This window comes from Carassius gibelio, chromosome A7, assembly GCF_023724105.1.
Source record: "Carassius gibelio isolate Cgi1373 ecotype wild population from Czech Republic chromosome A7, carGib1.2-hapl.c, whole genome shotgun sequence".
NCBI classification, from domain to species: Eukaryota; Metazoa; Chordata; class Actinopteri; order Cypriniformes; family Cyprinidae; genus Carassius; species Carassius gibelio.
Window position 1 is genome coordinate 15,803,664 of NC_068377.1, and position 23,289 is coordinate 15,826,952.

At 39.7% G+C, this 23,289-nt stretch overlaps 2 protein-coding genes across 4 annotated transcripts in view; both read left to right on the plus strand.

Annotated features, from left to right (window-relative positions):
* Positions 1-1,649: 1,649 nt before the first annotated feature.
* On the plus strand, positions 1,650-11,839 carry LOC128016666 (cytoplasmic polyadenylation element-binding protein 1-like). Of its 2 annotated transcripts, none has more exons than XM_052601351.1 (12): positions 1,650-1,814; positions 2,316-2,484; positions 3,208-3,399; positions 3,820-4,028; positions 4,887-5,139; positions 5,360-5,473; positions 7,233-7,337; positions 7,628-7,764; positions 7,932-8,130; positions 8,245-8,339; positions 9,173-9,253; positions 10,579-11,839. In XM_052601351.1, exons 1-12 carry the CDS (start codon positions 1,746-1,748, stop codon positions 10,687-10,689), a joined length of 1,734 nt encoding a protein of 577 aa, XP_052457311.1. In that variant the 5' UTR covers positions 1,650-1,745; the 3' UTR covers positions 10,690-11,839. The 2 variants fall into 2 exon arrangements, with proteins under 2 accessions (XP_052457311.1, XP_052457310.1); XM_052601350.1 differs by having other exon boundaries at positions 1,773-1,874.
* Positions 11,840-22,375: 10,536 nt separating this feature from the next.
* LOC128016667 (protein MTSS 2-like) overlaps positions 22,376-23,289 on the plus strand; it is an 86,126-nt gene continuing 85,212 nt past the window's right edge. The window contains exons 1-2 of one of the 2 annotated variants that reach the window (XM_052601352.1): positions 22,376-22,466; positions 22,623-22,681. In XM_052601352.1, coding sequence (XP_052457312.1) covers positions 22,433-22,466; positions 22,623-22,681 — 93 coding nt within the window. In that variant the 5' untranslated portion in view covers positions 22,376-22,432. The remainder of the gene's footprint in view (positions 22,467-22,622; positions 22,682-23,289) is intronic. The other variant, XM_052601354.1, reaches the window with a different exon arrangement.

The following is a 23,289-nucleotide window of genomic DNA, read 5'->3' on the forward strand; positions in this document are numbered from 1 at the left end:
CCATTGTGCACAAAAAGGGATAAGGATAATGTCATGGACTGGCAGCCTTACTCGGCAAATTCATTTGCTGTCTTTTCAATGAAAAAAAAAAAAAGTTTGCCTAACAGATCCTTTTGTAGTTTTAAAGCACGTCAAATCAAACCGGTTAACCACATCAAACGTTTTCTTTGGAGGTGAACTATACATTAAGCAGAAGACCGTAAGAAACAATGTAAGTGCTGCCCTCTGGAGGAAATGACTCGGTACTAGTCTTTGTAATTTTAAGTAAGCGATAGGCTCTGAAAGTCGAGCACACTGGATATGTGCCTGTTGAACACCTCTATGCGCACTGTAGTAAGTCGTCTTTTTCCTTAATATATAGATTGTCTTTGACAATTTATAAATGCTGCTCTCCGTGGTCCTGATTTCTGTGAATAAAATGAATGTACATTTGACGTGACACATACGAATCCAGCATGCGGCGCGCGCATTGAACTTTTAGTCAAGTCACCTTTATTTATATAGCGCTTTAAACAAAATACATTGCGTCAAAGCAAACTGAACAGCGTTCATTAGGAAAACCGTGTGTCAATGCAAAATGACAGTTAAAGGCAATTTAATTCAGTGATGTCATCTCTGTTCAGTTTAAATAAGATTCACAGATTGTGCGTCTAATAGACCCCTTTTGCGCGGACGTCAGAGGTACGTCACGGTGCTAGCTGGAGGCAAAACAAACGGAAAACTGGAGGCGGCTAATACAAACCAACACAGGGTCAGCTACTCAGGAGCTTAAAATGTCGTCTTGTTGTGTTGTTGGTTGCCAGAATCGACGGAGAACATTTTATATACATTGTTGTGATTAAATGTGACCGGAATTTAAGAACATCGTAAGAAAGAATAAATACAGAAAGTTTATAATTAATTAGCAGTCTTCAGAATTTTTATTTCTAGAAACTATTTACATCTTAATAATAATTTTACTGTAATGTCACTCTTTATTTAATCTAAGGATTTATACGCCCTCATTTTCTCTTTACTATACACGCTCGGTTTCTCTATCAGGTAAGTGCAGATGTCAGGCCACTCAATCGGAGGTAATCCTGTCAGATCGTCCATCCAATGAGTTATTGTGTACGGGTCGACCAATCTGGTTCCGTCTGTTAAAGTTAACTTTTTCAAATAATTATCCAGGTCCCGGACAGTGAGTGACCTTAAATATTCAGATAAAGCACATATATTCAGATTTTCTCCAGCCATTGTTAAAAAAAAACAAGCTAAGAAAACTCGCTAGCTACTGTTTGTTCAAGTGTTGTAGGGACTCTTTCTGCCTCCAGCTAAGCCCCGCCCACACAAATACGTCACATTGTTTACCAACTGTAAAAGGGTCTATAAGATGCACATAACATTTAAATTTAGATCATGTTAAGTCATAGAATTTATTTTTAGATCTAATATTCAACAATCTCTCAGACGGCTCTTAAATGCACAACACAACCAGCTATAATATTTGTTGAATGAGAAGAGAGCCAGAAATATTTTAATAAAGGATATAATGACATAGATAATTTGGGGGCATTAAAAAAAAAAAAAGATTAGTGTCAGGAAAAATGACGTCCGTGTTAAGTGCCCGCCCCTCATGAATAAATAATGTAATCTGTGATTGGTTACTCGAGAAGAACTGGATCCCGGGAGATAGAGGTGTTTGACCCGTGTACAGGTGTTGTAAATTAGGCCAAAATGTCTCTCAAAAGCTTTAAGTAGACTTTATGATAGCACTACATAAGGTGTTCTTTTCGATAATTTTGGTTGATAATCCTACCATGGCGTTTTCTTTGGTGAGTTTTGGTGCCAGTTCGAGTTTGAATCTTGCCTTTTTAAAGAGCCTTCGGATTTGTGTGAGCGTGTTAAATTAATTAGTTTGATTGTTTGGTCTGCGTGTACTGTCTTAATGAAGTTTTTATTTTATTTATTTCTTCCTTATTAGTTTTTACTTAAAAGAAAAAAGTTCTTAATTCCTTTTCCGAAATGTTAACTATTGTGGTAGCCTGCGTATGTCACGAGTAATGGTTGTTTACAGTGAGGTAGAGGTCCATTGATTAGGCTTGTCCAATGTAGTTATTGGCTGCTTTATTCAGTTTAACAGCGTGTATGGCAAATTGGCTTCTAAACTGATCTCCATCACTCTAGTGAAAGTGGTGTACTAGAATGAATTTCTTCTCTGCTTCAAGTCTTATGGCATTCTGTTTTGCTAATTGAACACAAAATGGTGACGCAAGGGAAGACTCAGGCCTATGTTTTAACATTTCTTTTGATGTATATCGGTTTTGTTCTGACAGAGTGAGAACCCCAGACTTCTTAACTGCCTGGATTCTGATATTCCAGCACTGTCTACATGCAGTAACGCAGACGCATTCTCCAGGATGAACACCATGCTGGGAAACTCACTGGATCTAAGCGGGGTTTGCACAACTCCCACTGCCAAATGCAAGCGAGACCCTTTTAATGGTAAACCATATTTTATGTACAAAGAGATGCAATTTTTAATGGAGTGGTAGAAGACAATGAAAAGGTGCAGTTAAATGATTAAGATGTGCAGGCATTATAATGCACAGCTCTACCATTTTTGTCACTGTCGTCTATGAGCACTTCCTACATTCATGTGGATCTACTGCACTGCTGTATGCCCCTTAAGCTTTGGCCCTGCGTTTGTGCAGAGGGAGTCGTTACAGCACGGTTCATGCAATGTCATGCAGAAGAGCCGGAGGATGCTGAATCAGGGCAGGAGCAAGCAGTTGGATGCAGTCCAGTTCTGCACGAGCAGCCCAGATTGCTCTTTCTTTAGCTACTTAGCCAGTGTTCGATCTCTTAGCCTGCAGCTAACAGTGAACTCGCTCTCCCTTCCACCTCGAATGGGAGTCTGAGCCAGAGGTGGGAGGGGGGTGCTGCCTCCTTGCAGGAGAATTTTTTTAGGAATGCTCTGTGGCATCAGAGGAGGCCAAGGACTGATGTCATTTGCAAGGGGCTGTGAGGGCAGCAGCGCCTGGGTCACATGCAGGGTGGGTCGTATCTGCCGAGACCGCTGCTCCTGTGCAGTTTTGCCAGGCAGAGGCAGCCAGCTGTGACTTTTATCAGAGTCTAGGGAGCCGATGCTTTCTCTGTGCATGCTTTTTAGTCCCACTGTTAATGCAGAGTCACCAAACTGTGTTTTTATTTCTGGATGCTTAACAGATCGTCCCGACTCGGACCTATCTGCGGTCCGGAGCAGGATGCTTTTTCCCACCGGCGGCCAGGACTCATCCAGGGGTCTGCCTGATGTCAATAACTGGGGTCTGGGCCTACAGTCCCTCAGCCTGTCTGACTGGGAGAGACCGTGGAGCAGCCATGACACTGATCCCTCTGCACAGACCAACACAGCCTCACGTGAGTGGAATGAATGATATTAATCAACCATATGATACAGCGTTACATGAACGTTGATGTGACGCTATCTTTTATACAATACTGATTCCGTGAATCTTAAGTAGGCTTTGGTTTTAAAAATGAGGTTTTTTTTTTTATGAGGAGTCTCTTTCTGGGTCTTTATTGATAGTCTTGTCCTGACTAGAGTGTTTAAACCATTCTCACTAGGCCTGTAACGGTGAGTCCGAGCCTTTTGTTGACATTAGTCACAGATTCTCCGCCTGCCTCATGTGCTGGTACTTCACTCGTAGTGCTGCAATAAGAGCCCTTGTTTTGATTTAGTTTTTGGCTCTCAAATTATGCGCATTTTGGTTCTGGGGGTTTGGATAAGAAAAATCTGCTCTTTTGGTTTTCATAATTTTATTATTATTATATTTTCAGTGCAAGGGATTTTGGGGACTCCCAGCCCGCTCTCCAAAAAGTTTCCAAGCTACTGTGAGCCTTCCATTGGCGCTACAGACTTCCTAGAAAAGTTTCCCGGCATGGCACGCTTGAACTCTCAATCTTTCCTGGACTCTCACTCCATAAGCCCTGTGGACTCTGAGACCAGTGGCTTCAGCTCTGGTTCTGATCATCTCTCAGAACTGCTGGTAAGTGTTTGGAGATCATGCTTAGCTTTTTTTTTTTTTTTTTTTATCGTGGCATTTTATCTTTTTAAATCCACTCGGGTGTGTTCCCAGTATGCTATGGCACCCAATAGCTACACTAAAAAACTGTTTGGGCACATCTAAATTGGAGTATTGTTTATATCATATTTTGCCTATCCCTGAAACCACTTTTAAGGGCGTGTTCACACTTGTCATGTTTGGTTCAATTAAAACAAACTGTTGCGATTTGCTCTGTTAATGCAGTTCATTTGAGTAAGTCAATGATGCCACCCGAACCCTGTGCTCCACATGCGGGCAGAGACCGCTAAAGAGATTGGTCTCTGTCTATTTCTAAATGAACTCTGGTGAGGTTCGAATTAAATATGAATGCAACCCAGACCAAATGTTTCTAAACGAACCGGAAGTAGTGAAAAGCTTACTACTGGAGACTGCATAGTGTTTGACCTGGAGGCGCTGTGCAGACCGATCCGTTAATGGGTGCCTTATCATACACCCACAGTGCTGGTCTAATTTACCTTTTGTTTGGGTGTCTGAGTTCTGTCACGATACAGAAGTCATTCAAGCCGACCAATCAGGTTGTGAACCAGGACCAAATGGATTGCTTTCCTTTTTGTTCTGGACCAAATAAACCAAACTGCAAGTGAACACTCCCTATGAGACTGTGGTATAACTTTCTGTAAAACTGCTTTCGAAAGTTGTGTGGTCAAAAGTGCTTCACAAATTTGACTTGACTAGCAATCCAGATGGCAGAGTGTACAATGGCGTTTTAAAGGTAGATCACTAATGGTCCTTGAATGTTCTTCTTGGCGACGCTAACTCTTCTCCTCTTTCTTTTTGCAGTCTTCTTTGAGGATCTCACCATCTGTGCCCTTCCTTATGTCCAGTATGCAAAGAGATCCTCTCAAGCTGGCTCTGGGCTCTCGTATGGACCGCAGCAACTCTCCTCTCACTCCACCACACAGTGCCCCCCCAAGTGGTGGTCTGTCCCACCGCTGGCCTGGTGCCTCCATCTGGCCCAACTGGGACCTAATGAAGACCCCTGAGAGCCCATTCAGCATTGAAAGAGAGGCCTGGCTTCACAGACAGGCAGCCTGTATGACCTGTTGCGTACTACTGTAGCACATGAATTCACATTATCCTCACCCCTTTACCTTCCCACCAGAACCTTCCTTAACACTTCCCTTGAACAGATTTGTTCAATCCTTGTACTGCTGTTCACTGTGCCGGGGCTTTTTTTTTTTTTTTTTTTTTTTTTAACCATGTGCAATGCCGATATTTCTGTTGTGCTCATCTTGTGAATTTGTGCTCCACAGCAATCAATGAAGCTACCTTCACATGGAGTGGACAGTTGCCCCCCAGACACTACCAAAATCCCATTTACTCCTGCAAGGTGTTTTTAGGAGGAGTTCCCTGGGACATCACTGAAGGTAGAAGGAACACTTGTCCTTATTAGGACTATAGTCCTATTTGAATGGGACTAGTTTTACAGGGGGGTCGTTAGAGAAATCTTTGGTTCACAGACATACTTGGGATTATTTGTGTTTTTTTTTATTAATCCCATCTGAATCTGCCATTTTCCCGTGGAATTTGGCTACTTTAACACCGTTGCCATCCGTTGCTTGACACGTCTACGGGAGTGTTTTGTTGCTTCAAGAGCTCATGCATGTGGGCAGACAGGTGTTACGGTGACACGGTTAATGACCTCATACATTGCTTCCGAACAACTTTTAACTACCCGTTCCTATTCACGATCATTCTGGTAGCCCGTGAAGGCCGCATTAGCTTCTCACTCAGGGCTGTGTATATGCTAATAGGGCAGTGAGCATCACAAATGGGTGGGACTTTCACCGACTATGTATGTTGTCTGAAACTGCTAGTGTGGGGAGTCGCCACCGTAGATTCTCTTACTGCGTGCCTGTTCGAGATTTGCATCTCGAAAAAGGAGAGGAAGAGGGGAAAAATAATAATTCGAGAGCCAGATCCCATAAACCGTTAAGACTGGCTATTGTAATATCAGTGTCTGGTTTGATTTGCATTAACTTCTGCACCGTTCTCAAATCATGCTCCTGATGGAATTTATTACTGATTAGATAACTAGATGCGCATTTAATCATCGGCCGATATTTATCATGCACCCCTACATATGTACCTTTTTTATGACAATTAAACATTGGTTTACGGCAAATAAATAAAATGGTTAAACTGAAGTCAGGGTTGTGGCTTGAAGGGATACAGCAAAAACTGGAAGCGAACAAATTTTCTACCCATTAGATGGTTTTATTAATGTCTACACCTAACCCCAAACCTAAACCTACCCCTTACAATAATGCAAAATAGTAACTGTTGTACAGTGTGAGAAATTACGACATGGTGTGCATACCCAGTGGTTTTTGCTGTATACCATCTAGTCTTAACCTTACACTAATGGTAATCATCTGAATGACTAAATACGCATGAGTGTGTCATCACTGAATTGCCCAGATGAACAAAACCAACCCTCCCACCTCTGCAGTAAACACTGACCGGTTAGTCCAATCTGAATTGGTACATGAAAAGACATCAGGTGATGAGCCCCATTCGGATGGGACTAGTTTTCTAAACCCTTTGTTAAAAGGACCATGTTTGGAATGGATTAATAATAGCCTGCTAATTGAAGAAAAATTATTGAAAATTGACTACAACTTGATTTTAAATCTTTTTATCTGACTCCTGTTTTTTATTTTTTTATTTAAATGGGGTAAAATTGACACTTGTCATTTGCTTTCCACATTTTGTGTACTGCATGTGTGCTTTTCTGATTTTTCACAATTTACGCAACCGTTAAAAAAATCTGTGGTCCATAGGATTAAGAAATGATCTTGAATTCCACAAGGATGCACCAAATTAAGTGATGGTAGACACCAATTTAATTCAATGAGTCTTAATGTATCGTGGTTTACATTTATTTTCCACAGCTGTTTTCAAAGTTTGTAAAGTGTCTTAAGCGTCAAATGTTTTTTGACGGATCATGTGACCCTGCATTGCAATTCGATTACTCCAGTCTTCAATCACAGGAATTTTTTTTCTTTAAGAACTTAAGTCTTACTAATCCCAGACTTTTAGCGGTAGTATAGCTGTCCCATAGCCACTTTTGCTTCTAGACTAATGGCTTTTCTCCCCCCCCCCCCCCCCTTTTTTTGTCACCAGCTGGATTGATAAACACTTTTAAATGCTATGGCCCTCTGAGTGTGGAGTGGCCGGGTAAGGATGGCAAGCACCCTCGCTGCCCTCCGAAAGGTAATATGCCCAAAGGTAATGCTGAAAGGGTAGGAAGCTTATTTTATTACAGCACTCTGTGGCGGGATGGTGTGGGTTCATGGCACTCAACTTATTGACTACAAAAACCTTTCATACACTTGTAGTGGTATGTTTCTGGGAATTAGGGTTTTGTTTTGTTGACCCCACACGCGCGAGCACACTTTTCAAGATCCTCCAATAAAGTTTGTAGGTTGTGCGGTGTATAGTTAGGGAAATGGCCTTAAGAGGTGAATTGGGTAAACCTTCTGCCATTTGACAACTGGTTGTTTTTTTTTCTCCTTTAGGTTATGTGTACTTGGTGTTTGAATCGGACAAGTCTGTGCGTGCCCTGCTACAGGACTGCACTGAGGACCTGCTTCACCCTGAGGGCTACAGCGAGTATTACTTCAAAATGTCCAGCAGAAGGATGCGCTGCAAAGATGTAAGATGGACTTTAAGGGTAGATTACAACTTGGGTGTAGGTGGTATTAAAGATTGTTCCCTGATCTTGATATCTGGAAAATGACTTGTTTTGTGTGTGACGGTTTGGAGGTGTGTGTGGTGGTAAATGGTGTTTTTTTTTTTTTTTTTTTTTTTTTTTACCCTCAGGCACAGGTTATCCCTTGGGTGGTTTCGGACAGCAACTATGTGAGTTGCCCCTCTCAGAGGCTGGACCCTAGGAACACTGTGTTTGTAGGAGCTCTGCATGGCATGCTGAACGCTGAGGCCCTGGCCAGCATCATGAACGATCTGTTTGGAGGTGTTGTGTATGCGGGCATCGACACAGACAAGCACAAGTACCCCATTGGTGAGAAATGTATCTTCTACACTATTTTTTTTAATATATTTTTTTTTTAAATCAAGATTGATTAATAACTGTTACTTTGATACTTGGGTTTAAACCCCCACCCCCGCCTCCCAGGATCTGGACGTGTAACCTTTAACAACCAACGCAGTTATCTGAAAGCAGTGAGTGCTGCATTTGTTGAGATAAAGACACCCAAATTTACAAAAAAGGTACAGTGGAACTTTGAAAGCCATTGTTTTACACCATTATGGTAGCTCATGTACAGTCTGTAGTAAAGTCTATGGGTTTACTCCTTACTCTTATAATGTAAAGAGTAGCACTGGTTTTATTGATGCAAGCATTTGCTGTTGTCGGTTTTATTTCTAATTTGGCAATTTGATTTCAGTTTGCACTTCATTGACCTCACTTTCCGGACTTTTTAAGTCGCATTTTTCATAGTTTGGCTGGTCCTGTAACTTATAGGCAGGTGTGACTTATTTGTGCTCCTGTAGCCTACCACTGAAGATTCAGTGACTCTGTGATGTGGAATAAGATCGCGGGAGCTTGTCAAACTACCTTAACGTTACCGGTAACCGTTGGACTCGCTGGTTTGTGTTCGTTTTAGCCTATTCAGCCTCCCTGGTATGTTCTTTATGCGATTTTGTGTAGCTAACTGTTAATGTGTTATGTTAACATAATGGGCACCTATTCAGCCTGTTGTTCTGTGTACTATTGTGTACCGTTAGCTTAATAACTTGCCTTTCCAGATTACCAATATCTGTTTTTGGTCATGGATTTTGTTAAATTAAGTTAACAATTTTCAGTAGTTTTCAGTGGTAGGCTACAGGAGCACTGAGCAGCATAGAACGGTAAGGTTTTCTCTTGGTTCTAAATAAATGCCACTTATAGTCCAGTGCAATTTTTGTTTTTCATGGCGCATTTTTGGACTGATGCGACTTGTACTTAGGTGCGACTTAGTCCGAAAAATACAGTAGTCACATTTGCTAATTTAGACTGAGTATGCCAAATCACTTTCTTTGTGGGAATGTTCTTCCTCATTTAGGTTCAGATTGACCCATACTTGGAGGATGCCATCTGTCAATCATGCAGTCGTGAGCCTGGACCGTTCTTTTGCAGGGACAAGGTGAAGTTAAGACCCCCCCCCCCCCCCCCCCCCCCCAACCACACACTCCCTTTTTATAAAAATTCACCTAAAGGATTATTAGGAACACCTGTTCAGTTTCTCAATGCAATTATCTAATCAACCAATCACATGGCAGTTGATTAAATGCATTTAGGGGTGAGGTCCTGGTCAAGACAATCTCCTGAACTCCAAACTGAATGTCAGAATGGGAAAGCAAGGTGGTTTTAAGCGATTGAGCGTGGCATGGTTGTTGGTTCCAGACGGGCCGGTCTGAGTATTTCACAATCTGCTCAGTTACTGGGATTTTCACGCACAACCATTTCTAGGGTTTACAAAGAATGGTGTGAAAAGGGAAAAACATCCAGTATGCGGCAGTCCTGTGTGCGAAAATGCCTTGTTGATGCTAGAGGTCAGAGGAGAATGGGCCGACTGATTCAAGCTGATAGAAGAGCAACTTTGACTGAAATAACCACTCATTACAACTGAGGTATGCAGCAAAGCATTTGTGAAGCCACAACACGCACAACCTTGAGGCGGATGGGCTACAACAGCAGAAAACCCACCGGGTACATTCATCTCCACTACAAACCAAAATTGGACCGTTGAAGACTGTAAAAAATGTTTCCTGGTCTGAGTCTGATTTCTGTTGAGACATTCAGATGGTAGAGTCAGAATTTGGCGTAAACAGAATGAGAACATTGATCCATCATGCCTTGTTACCACTCTGCAGGCTGCTGGTGGTGTAATGGTGTGAGGGATGTTTTCTTGGCACACTTTAGGCCCCTTAGTGCCAGTTGGGCATCGTTTAAATGCCACGGCCAACCTGAGCATTGTTTCTGACCATGTCCATTCCTTTATGACCACCATGTACCATCCTCTGATGGCTACTTCCAGCAGGATAGTGCATGTCACGAAGATCGAATGATTTCAAATTGGTTTCTTGAACATGACAATGTGTTCACTTTACTAAAATGGCCCCCACAGTCACCAGATCTCAACCCAATAGAGCATCTTTGGGATGTGGTGGAACGGGAGCTTTGTGCCCTGGATGTGCATCCCACAAATCTCCATCAACTGCAAGATGCTATCCTATCAATATGGGCCAACATTTCTAAAGAACGCTTTCAGCACCTTGTTGAATCAATGCCACATAGAATTAAGGCAGTTCTGAAGGTGAAAGGGGGTCAAACACCGTATTAGTATGGGGTTCCTAATAATCCTTTAGGTGAGTGTATATGATATATATTATATAAAATGTTCCTCTTGTTGCATGTCTGTATGTAAGTGCAGTAATTCATGCTGTGTACCTAACATCAATTCCCCAGACCTGCTTCAAATACTACTGTCGCTCCTGCTGGCATAGGCAGCACTCCATGGACATCCTCAGCAACCACCGCCCTCTGATGAGAAACCAGAAGAAACGGGATGCCATTTGAAACCACGCATGGCAGCACGATGCCTCACCTGGGATGTCAATTGTGCCTGCTCCCCTCGGGGAACCACTCCAGAGTCGGCCCCCCTTCAAAAGGCCCTCCCTGGAGTTGGGGCATGGGGAAACACTGTAGAAAGTTCACTGTTGCACTTTCTTTTTAGTTTGGCTTGTTCACTTTGGCACTGCACACAGTGAGATGGGTTAGCTGGGGCCCATGGATGGGAAGACCCAGAGTTTTTGAACAAAGTTGAGATCCAGGCCATGGTTGAAGGTGGGTTTTTTTTTTTTTTTTGATATAGGTTGCTACTTTTGTTTTCGTAAGTCCATTCTAAAGTCTCATTGTTTAACAGATGGAAGCCATACGGTGCCTTTAATTGGTTTCCCTTTCCACACTAGCTGCTCTTTTTCTGGCACTTTTTTGCCAATGTCTTTTACTTTTTGAGAAGCTACAAAAGCCAGATGTTCATCATGACATTTTTCACAGTTTTAGTTTACATAAATTTTTACATGAAACAGTTTTAAGGTATGGCATGGAAAAGGTTGAAAAGCAATCTACCTGGCAGATTTTTAATTTTGCGCCTTTTTTTTTTTTTTTTTTCCTCCATGTTTTCAGACTATTTTTGCCTTATCAGTGTTCTTTTTGGTAGAGCGAGGTTTGCGCGCAACCCTGCAGATCTATTTGCCTATCCAGATAAATTTCAGTGCGTGCCTCCACTAGGCATTGCTTTTACTGCTCTCGATCAGATTTCAAAACCAACTTGATATTAATCCTAAAAATGAGAATGGCCCTTGACTGCGCACAGTTTTATTGCACTTTTTAATTTACACTTTGTAAAGGGGTAGGTTTTTAATCACTTATTGTACAACAGCAGGTGTTGTGGGTGTGGGCCCAAATGACTGCTTGTTGGATTTAAAACCATCGACTTCCCTTGAGTTTACCATCAGCCTTAGCAGACAAGATGCAAATGTCACTTTACTCATCCTCTGCTGAATGTTTGACTGGATATTACTTTCAGAACAAAGATTTTCTTATCACCATTTGCTTTCCATGCAGAGCTCCTCTGTCATTCTACCTCATTGTTGTCTGCCAAGTTTGCTCATAAAGGTGAAGTTTGAATTTTTTGACTGGGCACAATAAAGGTGTTTAAGCATTACTCGTGCTGTGTGACTAGGTTTCTTTAAAAGGCCTGTGTATTTATTGATTTCATGTTCTATTTTGAAGTTTTTATTTAAGTTGTGTTAAAGGCTTAAAATGCAGGAGTACTTCTAATGTAGTTTATTAGATAAATTAAAGTTTTTGCATCATAATATCTTGCGGAAACTGGAACTTTTTGTGTACAATAAAATAATTTATTTGAAATTACAGCCTTTTGTAATTCTGTCTTTTATAGTCACTTAATTGAATGCATCTGTTAAATGGGAGTCTCATTTTCTTTGTAGACTTGGCCCAGACCTTTGAATCTGTCTTGACAAAAAATATTAGCCTTGATTACATTTTAAACCTTCAAGAATCATTTCGTTCTAAGATCCGTGAAGGTGCAGAATCCTGAAAAGGAAAAAAAAGAGAATCTGGTACATTCAAATGCTTAAATTGAGGTTTTATAATGAATTAATGCTAGTTGACCAGTAGGTGGAAGTGCTGCACTTGTCAATCTGTAAAGGGGGCTCCAGGGTGGGTTTTTTATTTTTCTCCAAGAAAGTGTAATTTTGTAGTGCTGATTTATAAAGTTGAGTTACTGTTCGGTTGATTACTCTTAAAGCTGTAATCCAGTATGTCAACGTAGATCTTAAATGTATTTTAGTGTCTGATTATGGTATGTGCAAGGAGTGACCGCTAAATGTGTGGCCTTTAATGTCTGGAGGAGCCTTCAAATGTTCTCTTCCTTTCGTTTCATTGACTAGCAGACACACATGCAGTGTTCTTCAAAGGTTCCATAGTTGTGTTGGTTTGGCTATTACAGTGTTAATAGATGCCACAACACCATCTGGCAGCAAAAAAAAACAAAAAAAAACATTCGGTTGTGTTCTGACAGACACTGCGGTACTTAAAGCTGGTAAAACATCTATCTTTTATATGACGAAAGAGAAATGTAAATGTTACCCAAAAAAAAAAAAGTCCTCTTGATTGGCCATAAACACTGAAAGATGCTTATTGCTGCCAGATGGTGTGGCTACAAAACACATGAGGCAATTCTAACGATCTAAACTTTAGTTATTTACAGCAAAATGGATCAAAACCAACCAGGAACTTGAACACTGTGTAAAGAGCTTGAAGAGTGGTCAAGTATGCGTGAGCTGGGCCGTGTGAATCATCCAGGAATAACAGGTGTGTGGAGGATGACAAGGGTCTGCATTTACATAACCTCCCACTGACACTACAAAAATAACACCCATCTCTTAATCACTAGGTAATCTGAACACTTTGCCATGAGAGGTTGGTTCAAAGCTCATTTAAGTTCACACATTAGCATGAAGATTTTCTCACTGACACCTTATCTACACATATATTACATCTGAATGGAGTCAATCTGAGAAACGTGGACTTAATGTGTTATAGTAGACTCACTTTCAGCCATCCAGTAACAGAGAGCTGGACTAAATTGATATCTCACTACATACAATAACGGCCTATCTGAGGGTTGTCCACACTAAAAAAATAAAAATAAATAATATATTGTAAATGACAGTGTTTTATACTTTTAATAACTTTGTAAATCGTAAAACAACACAAACGTAAATGGGGTTTTAAGTTTAGACACATTCTGAGTCCCATCTCTCTCTATTGTTTGGTCTCTCGTTTCTCATTTTCCTCTTGACAATACCCCATAGATTCTCAGTGGGGTTCAGGTCTGGTGAGTTTGCTGGCCAGTCAAGTACACCAACACCATGGTCATTTAACCATCTTTTGGTGCTTTTGGCAGTGTGGACAGGTGCCAAATCCTGCTGACAAATGAAATCAGCATCTTCAAAAAGCTGGTCAGCAGAAGGAAGCATGAAGTGCTCCAACATTTCTTGGTAAACGTGTACAGTGACTTTGGTTTAAAAAAAAAAAAAACACAATGGACCAACAACAGCAGATGACACTGCACCCCAAATCATCACAGACTGTGGAAACTTAACACTGGACATCAAGCAACTTGGGCTACGAGCTACTCCACCCTTCCCCCAGACTCTAGTACCTTGGTTTCCAAATGAAATACAAAACTTGCTCTCATCTGAAGAGGAATTTGGACCACTGGGCAGCAGTCCAGTTCTTCTCCTTAGCCCAGGTAAGACTCCTCTGATGTTGTCTGTGATTCAGCAAATTCCTTGACACGTCTGTATGCCTTTACCTCAGCCTCAGTCCATTCCTTGTGAAGTTCACTCAAATTCTTGAATCGATTTTGCTTGACAATCCTCATAAGGCTGCGGTTCTCTTGGTTGTTTGTGCATCTTTTTCTACCACACTTTTTCCTTCCACTCAACTTTCTCTTAACATGCTTGGATACAGCACTCTGTGAACAGCCAGCTTATTTGGCAATAAATGTTTGTGGCTTACCCTCCTTGTGAAGGGTGTCAATAATTGTCTTCTGGTCAACTGTCAGATCAGCAGTCATCCCCATGATCGTGAAGCCTAGCAAACCAAACTGAGCGACCATTTTGAAGTCTCAGGAAACCTTTGCAGGTGTTTTGAGTTGATTAGCTGATTGGCATTTCACCATATTCTAATTTGTTGAGGTGAATTGGTGGCTTTTTGTTAAATGTGAGCCAAAAAACATCACAATTAAAAGAATCAAAGATTTAAACTACTTCAGTCTGTGTGCATTGAATTTATTTAATAAAGGAATTTCACAATTTGAGTTGAATTACTGAAACGAACTTTTCCACAACATTATAATTTATTGAAAAGCACCTGCATAAGTCAACTCATGTTTGCTTTTGATCCAACTGTTGGTTAGGTTTAGAGTAGGTTTAAGTGTAGGTAGTACTTTATTTTCAAGCACAGAAGAGCATTAACATTTTAGCAGCACTCCTCGGACAACAACCAATGTAAAAACACTGCCAGATTGAAGTTCAACGATAAACCTGATCTGATAAAACGAAGCATGTTTTTGACACCATTTACTGGGCATTTCACTATGAAAGTCATAAACGTGCAAGAAGCAATATCCTTTGGCTGAAATGTTGCCAAGAAACTGGGTTAAAAAGACGCTAATATATATATATATATATATATAAAATATCTTACAATTGGTTGTTTTTTCCTAGTAGTAAAAATAAAAACCTTGACTGTTGTGTAGAGGCAACATCATATTTATCTGTCAGAAGTAAGGAAATGGCAATGGCCAGCTTCTCATTAGGTCACACTTCTCATCTACATCACACTTTATTTCCTCTCTGGTGATACATTTGGGGAACAATGTCTTGGCATGTCTGATCCATCCCTATCAGCCATGTTAATAAAAAAAAAAAACAATTAAATAACATTACATTACAAAGCTGGCCTCTTTTAAATAGATGGTAAAAGAATTGATAAATCAAAACTGGTTTGCTTGTAGATCTAATAGTATTTGTTTGTTTTTATACTTATATACTGGACAAAGTTGTATGTATTACCTGATATTTATATTCAACTGGATAAAGTACTGTTTGTTTGACCTCCTCATTATTGCTTTTGGAGATGGTCCTTGCTGTGTATCATGTGATTGTTTGAGAAAAGGTACGTGAGAAACGGAAACATGGCTGAATTGTGGAAGTGTCTCCTACACCCCCTCTGTCCCCTTGTGTTTGTAAACTAAAGAACCTTGCAGGAAACGGGTAATGGGGTTAGAGTTCAGCTGTGGTTCTTTGAGGAAACCACTTCTCAGGACAGAGAGCTGTTATACAGTCGTGGGAAAGGGGGAGGGGCTTCAGCCAAATCTGCCACCACTTGACTCCGTCCTATAAACTTACTAGACCTGAGGGACTAAAACCCTGCAGCTCTGGAAAACAAAATGAGCTGCTCAACCTTTAAATAGGTAGTTAGGAAACCTAAACCAGAAAACACATGTGCTTGCAGACATTAGGATTCCTTTTGGCATTTAAATATGTCAGTCTGAACCACCATGTGGAAATTATGCATCTAGACTCTAGAGTTAAATGTGGAATATTCCTGTTTGAGTTCTCAGACTTACAAGCAGGAAGGAGTTCCACTCTCCCACACTCGAAACATTGACTCATAAGTAAAATACCAATACCAATCCCACTGTTTCTTTTCACTTTTTACTAATTTTTTGCGGATGTTCAATCATCAGCAAAGACATCTTATAGCTTTCTAACTGTGGATGACAAATAGCGCTATTCCATGCTAGGAATTATTTATTTATTTGCTTGAAAAACAATGTGAAAAGACGGTGATTATTTTGTTGCCTGGCTGTTGCCTTGTTCGTGTGGCCTAAAATATACAGGTTCATATTCATTCATCAGTACTGTGACTTACGTCCTGCATTCCATAGGGCCTGATCCTGACCTCTTCGCCCTCCAGGGTCACCGTGGCCAGTTGGCGATTAAGACATCTCAAGGCACAGGTGCAAGCAAACTGTTAACTGCATGATTCTCATTCACAGCCTAAAAACAATAAACAATGGTTTTAAGTCAGTTATTTCTGTTTTGCTGCACTGTGGCAGAGATGTGGACAAGCATGCTGATGCTAATCTCCAGATTCTGGGCAGTTGTCATGGAGACATGCTCTTCGTGATGTGTGTGTGAGAATCTGTTCCTGTGCTCTTGTTTTTGTGACATATCAGGACACAACTCTGTATAATGACATGGGTATGACACAGGTATTACAAGGAGAGGGTGACTTATGAGGACATAACCCATGTCCCCATTTTTCAAAAGGCTTATAAATCATACAGAATGAGGCGTTTTTTAAGAAAGTAAAAATGCACAAAGTTTCCTCTGAGGGTTAGGTGTAGGATTGGTGTAGGGCCATAGAATATACAGTTTCTACAGTATAAAAACCATTACGCCTATGGGATGTCCCCACTTTTCACAAAAACAAACGTGTGTGTGTGTGTGTGTGTGTGTTGTGTCACACTGTGATAATAATGGCATACTGTTAGCATGATAGCACAGATAGCATTGATACACTTAGCCAGTGTTAAAACATGGTACAGTGTACTATATGTTGCCTTTTATAAAAGCTATTTGTTGCTCAGCTGCAGCTGCAGCCTTTCATTACTGAGACTAATGCTCCCAGATCTCTGTCTCTGGATATGACTAATGGAATAAAGAAGGAAAAGGCTGTTGTTAAAGCAATAGTTTGTTATTGTAAAATCTTCCTATTCATATTCCAAGTATTTATAAACCCCTTGATAGTTTTGTGTGAATCTTAATTCATTATTCAGTGAAAATCTACCCTCGCAGTTAGCTATTAACTCAAGAACGTACATTTCCAAATAATTTGTTAGTAATCAGACTGAAGGCTCAATTGGATTGAAAAGCTTTCATATAAACACTTCAATCAATCTAAAATGGAATTATGACCTTAAGGACCTTTAATAATCCAATCAACAAGAGACATTTTTATGACTGATTGAAAAACTAAGCATGTAAACATTTGAATACGACTGTATTTTCAATCTGATTAAAACAGATCTTGTGGATGTTTATGTTTACCAGATCCCTTTACTAAAAAAAAGTTCTATGATAGCATTCTTATAATAAGTTCAGGAATTTTGTTCATAATGCATAAATGCACATGTAAACAATATTTCAATTAGATTGCAAAGATTAGGGTTTATATAAACAGAACTTTCAGATTCAGAAACTGAATTGGATTAATTCAGATTTATGAAAGTTAGTGCATGTAAACATACACTTGTCTACTGCCAGTTCTTTTTAATCAACCATGCATTTGATCTGATTCTCAAATAGGACTTATCATTTTATTCTCAAAAGCACTGCAAATTAATTCTTCAGATGACTGATTAATTCTCATTTTGGATTGATTTGATACGAATCAGAGGAAATCTTGCTTCCGAACAGAACTGTTTGGCCATGACCCCTTCTTCCTGTGTCGGCGGTCGCCTGTTGGGCTGTCTGTGGTTTGTCACATTCCTCGTGAGCAACAGGAGAAAAGCGTGTGGTTTCATGTGTGCGTCAGCACTGAAATATGTCCACTAACTACATCCAATAACCAGAGAAAAAATATTCTGACCACACAGAATAGTTAAAGAGCCAAACACTGACCACAAATTAAGCAAACCTGCATCTAATGTGGATGTCCAGTATCCTAACTGTACACCATTGCCAAGTCTTCAAGAACAGGAGAACTGAAACATGCAACAGAATCTAAAAGATTTGCAGTTGTTTCATGGCAATCAGTATCACTTAATATAAACATTTAGCATTACATTGTGACTAATGAATATTGTGGGTTCTGTAATCTAGAGTCATCAAGATCTTATCCCATTATGGTGACATATGGTGAGAAGAAGATCGATGGATTGGTTAGTAAGAGTGCTTTGATATATGTTCATTATTTCCATGTATACATCTTGTAGGACATCTTGAAACCAGACAGCATGTAGGGTCACTGTTTGGAAAGCACAACTAATTTCCTTTTACAAGCGATGTGGATTCCCATTGCCTGAATGACCATTTAAGTGCATTCATTTCCTATCAATATTTTGATTGATTGAGGTAAAAACAGGGAAAAAAGCATGTGTTTATGAGTGACGCAACAATAATAATAATAAAAAAAAAATCTTCTCTTGCTTCTCACTTTCTTTTAAAGACCTGTGTTTGATGGAAACGTTCTCCATTTCCTGATGAATGGGGAAAACAGTCTCTGCTTTCACCTCAGAAGGGTTTGTGGGTTTGACTGAAGCACAGCTGCCCTGGTGAAACACCAAGCATCAGCAGGAGCAACTGGAGAGAGCTCATGAGACTGTACATTTGAGTCCTTGAGCATGACACTGAAGCTTCTCTAGCTGGACTGTCTCTGGATTTGATCTTTTTGATTAAAGTAGCCATTAAATGTGAAATTAAAACATAGCTGGAGGGCTTTTTATCACAAGATAAAGTCATTCAAAGTGCCATAATAATTATTTCACAGAAAACAGTATGTCTTCATTCGCTCTCAAGGGGTCTTTTCAATTGTTTTTATTTATTTGGCATTTAGCCTCTATGTTATTGAACAAAGAGAACAAGAAAATGAAATGATCCTAAGTCAAGCTACAGCTCCAACATTAATTCTTATAATAGTTTGATGTTTTTGTTGTTGTTTCTGTGCTTAATTTAAATTTGTTATTTGAGTGTCAGACTACAACAATCTGTCCCAAAAGCCTCTGTGCAAAATCTGCATTATTGTAACAGGTGCACAAACCACTGAATTGTCCGCTCAAACTGTTAAGGTCAGACAGAAATAAACCAGCCCCCGTTTTCTAATGTTAGGATGCTTCAGAAGGATATATAGAGCAGAAGGTGCTACACACAGCCAGCACTGGCATGACCAACTTTACCACATTTTACTTGAATGAATTCCCTTGGAATTTAGCAATTATATTATCTGTTAGTGGTCATGTTACTGTTATTTATTTGAGTTACAGTATGAGTTCATAGTACAGTAAATTCTTTCATATCAAAAGCTGTCTATATAAGGTGACTTATTATATGACCATTCAAAAAAGTTATTGTTTTAACTCTTTTCATAATTACTTTCCTCACAGCAGGGAAGCACCAGAAGTTGTTTTCATTTACATAAGGCTGACCAAACCTGAATGACTTTATGAGAAGTTTTCAAAAGGCAAGATAAAATATATAATATACAAATGAAGTTTAAAAAATAAAATGAAAATGGTCTGTCACATTATCATGGGGTGGCATTTTTCATTAGCTTGTGGTATAGGGCATAATTAAATTTAATTTTGTCTGTTTTCTTCAAATACTTTACTCCCCGCCAATTGACGAGTTATCTCGTCTTTTAAAAGAAAATGCTTTCCCGCCATTGACAAGTTTTTACAGCTTTTCATGTTTTCACTGTTATACATTCAGGGGCGCTATTTCACATCTTCTGAACTAGTACAAAACCTCCTGAACAAAAAGAGACATCATCAGCAATAGACAGCATATAGGCTAAATGAAAGCTGCATAATGTTACAGAGTAATATTTTGATCCAGGAAGTGGTATGTCTGTACATGCTTCAGAGGTGTTGGTGGAAGCGATTTACTGGATTTATGCTTAGATAATCATACTGAATATTATCCAGATGTAGTTTTCTCACCTTTTTGCTCAAAATAATGCAGTTTTTATAAAACCTTCCTATTTTCAAGTGTTGATCTTTTTTTTTTAGATTTGTATTTGTTTATTTGTTTAAAAGTAGAGGATCTTTATTTTGGTGTATTGCATAATCAAATATTCATACAGCAAAATAAACTGGAGGCCATCAAATTTTAGTGAAAAACATCAAAATCACTGATGGTGGCTGGTGGGGAAAGAGTTAAAAAAAGGGATAAGGGTGAGAGAAAAAGAGAGAAAGGGCACGAGAGAGAGAGAGAGAGAGAGAGAGAGAGATTGAAGAGAGATCGTATTGAAATGCAACCTTTTTTACAGTTCATTGAAAATGGAGAGGGCTATTGGCCCTCAGCCTTTACTCATTAGGAGGAGGAGATGCATTCAAAGGCTGTAAGACAGAGGGAAGTGAGAAAGAGGACAAGTGAATGAGACAGAAATGGAGTGGATGGGACAGGGTAAGAAGTAGTGCCTCCCTTGTTTTACGCTTTTTTGGTCAGGTGCTCATCTTGTCTGCTCTCCAAATTCTCCACAAACTCTGTCTTGTTCCACACTCTCTTTCTTTCTTTCTTTCTTTCTTTCTTTCTTTCTTTCTTTCTTTCTTTCTTTCTTTCTTTCTTTCTTTCTTCATACTTTTTCTTGCCGTTGTTGATCAAAGGCTCTCTGATTTCATATGATGGCACACTTCTCTATCTAGGTCATGCCGTCTACAGAACTTCAAGCTCTCTACTGAGGAAACAGTTTTGTTCAATCCAAAAACAATGTGAGTAAAATCCCTACAAATAATGTGAACACAGCTGTGGTAAAATATGGTTTCGCTTATGGGTCCCGATTTTGTGAGGTCGGTTCTTTCTGTTTACTTGTCAGTAGGATTTGTGTGAAATATATTCAGCAGTGCAGTAGTACAGAGTAAATGATGAAATAATAGTGTGCAACATGAAATACAATTCTTTATATTAAAATTATGTAGTGTTTATAAAAATCCACCAGGGCATCAGCAATCAGGTGAATTACTGAGCAAGTACAACTGTACACAGTAAGTGGAGTTATTTCTGTAATGCACATGTTAAAAGGACAATCCTCCTAAGCACACACCCAAGACATGGCACGAGTGTCTTAGGGATGCCTCTGTGAGAAGCCTGCTAGAGCCCACATTTAAACCTCTGCAGAGACCTGAAAAAATAGCTGTCCAAACTAGTGCCTGAACCCATTCCCTCCAATAGACCTCACAGAGAATATTAGTCTTTTTTCTGAAAGACAAATATAAATTCATTACATCATCTTCCAGCACATGATGTCATTACTACAAATGTGTCAATTTGGCAATAAATGCATGCATAAAAAAAAAGGTCTGAATATGATTAAGGAAACATTACATAATGTAAACATTCCGTTTCCTAGCTCTTCTAAGTAGGATTAACACTCTATAATCCCCACACTCCGCTTTCTGCAGAGGGTACCAATAATTAAGCATGACACCAGGATAAACCATCATTCAAAGCATGTGTGACAGAATTATACAGATTTTCACTGATAATCGCCTTTCCAAAATAACTTCCATTCTCTAAACAAGACTCAATTCCACACAAATTTAACAATAATACATATCCCTTCAGTGAGTCAGTTTTGAGACACACTAATCCTGCCGTAGATACTATACCAACATCACACATTTTCAGATCTAATTCCACCTGAATCATTACACAAACAAACAAATAAGCAAACAGATAAATTTGAGGCTGAAATCCAAACTCGCAATACAACTGAGTCACATCGGAAACATATGGTGTCAGGATGACAGGAGACTATCCACTAAATATGTCTAGCAATTAAATAGTCACTCAAATATCAAAATGCTTTCATTTACATGTATGCATTTAGCAGACGCTTTTAACCAAAGTGACTTACAGTGCATTCAGGCCATTTTTACCAGACTGTGGTAAAACATATGTAATTTTATTCTAATGGAAAGATCTGTGAGATTAAGGATTTCATAATTTCCTCATTAAAAGCACATTTGAATGTAATGCAAATAAGACATGTGTCCATGATTTATTTAGCCTTACAGAGGAGGAGGATGGTCATAGATGCATACACATATGATAGATGTGTCCTTCACATGATTCCTGTGCAATGAGTGTGTGTGTAAGAGAGAGAAAGAGGGAGACCCTGCCATCTCCTTTAAAATGGAGGTCTAATTACTTACACTGTTACAGAGTTGGATTCTTATGCTAAGCATGGCCAAAGTTTAAAAAAACGATTTGGAAGAATAACAGAGTATTTTTGTGTGAAATACACACTTCTGGTTTCTTACAGGTTTCCGGAGGTTTTTTTTTTTTTTTTGATCGCGGCTATTCATTAAATAATGATGGCAGGAACTCCTTATATGGCCATTTCTCCAGAAGAGCGTGTCCGCTGTGCACACTCTTCGACCAGAGCGAGAGCAAGAGTGCGCCCATTAACGGCTTCATACAGCAGCGCTGCACGGGACATGCTCTGCAATAAGTGTGTTTTTGTTTGTAGGGGTAAGATAACCTTGTTCAGTTTCTCGAAGGACCCAGCGTTACGTTAACAGTGGATGCAGTTTACAGTTTCGGGCTAGCAGTGGAGTTTAGCAAGTGCTTGTTGATGAAAGTTTTATAAACAAGGCCCAGTTTGACCCTTGGTTTTCACCTCGTTAGATACTGAAAGACGGAGCTGTCCCTGTTATAAAAGATCTCATGATTCGGAACCGCAGACAGTAAGTGAAACTGCATCATGTGTCTCTGTTTTGTGCACAATCAGTGCTCGTGCTCATCACTCTTTAACTCCGCCCACTCCGCGTCTCCAGGATCTCGGCTGTTTTCAGATAATCTGAAAGTTGCATCTTTCTTTTATAAATATTATAAAACTAAAGTCTTTTTGGAGATATGAAGGATGCAATACTACTTTATAGATACTCAAGATTAACATGAGATTGGGTGAAACTGTGTGTGTTAGGTCGCCTTTAATTTCTCCCATGGGATATGGTTAAGAACCAGGCTGAGCAAGTAGGCAAACTGCTGAGGCTCCCTGTTTCAATCCCTCACCTCTATGTAACCTCAGGGGTTCACTTTCTACGTCTCTGACACCCCTCAGAGGGGGAAAAGATAAAGTCATGTCATCAAAAGGTGGAAAGTTTTTGGACTGCAAAGGCCACAAAAAGAGAGTAAGGCTACCCCTTAACTATTTGGCATTGATATGTAGCCAAGATACAAATTATCGTATTTAAAAGGTGATGTACTTTTGGTTCTTAACAGTTTGTTGTGCATACAGTGTTTTCATTTTATTTATTTATTTTTTAGTTTTTTTACAAAAAGCCTCTAGGTC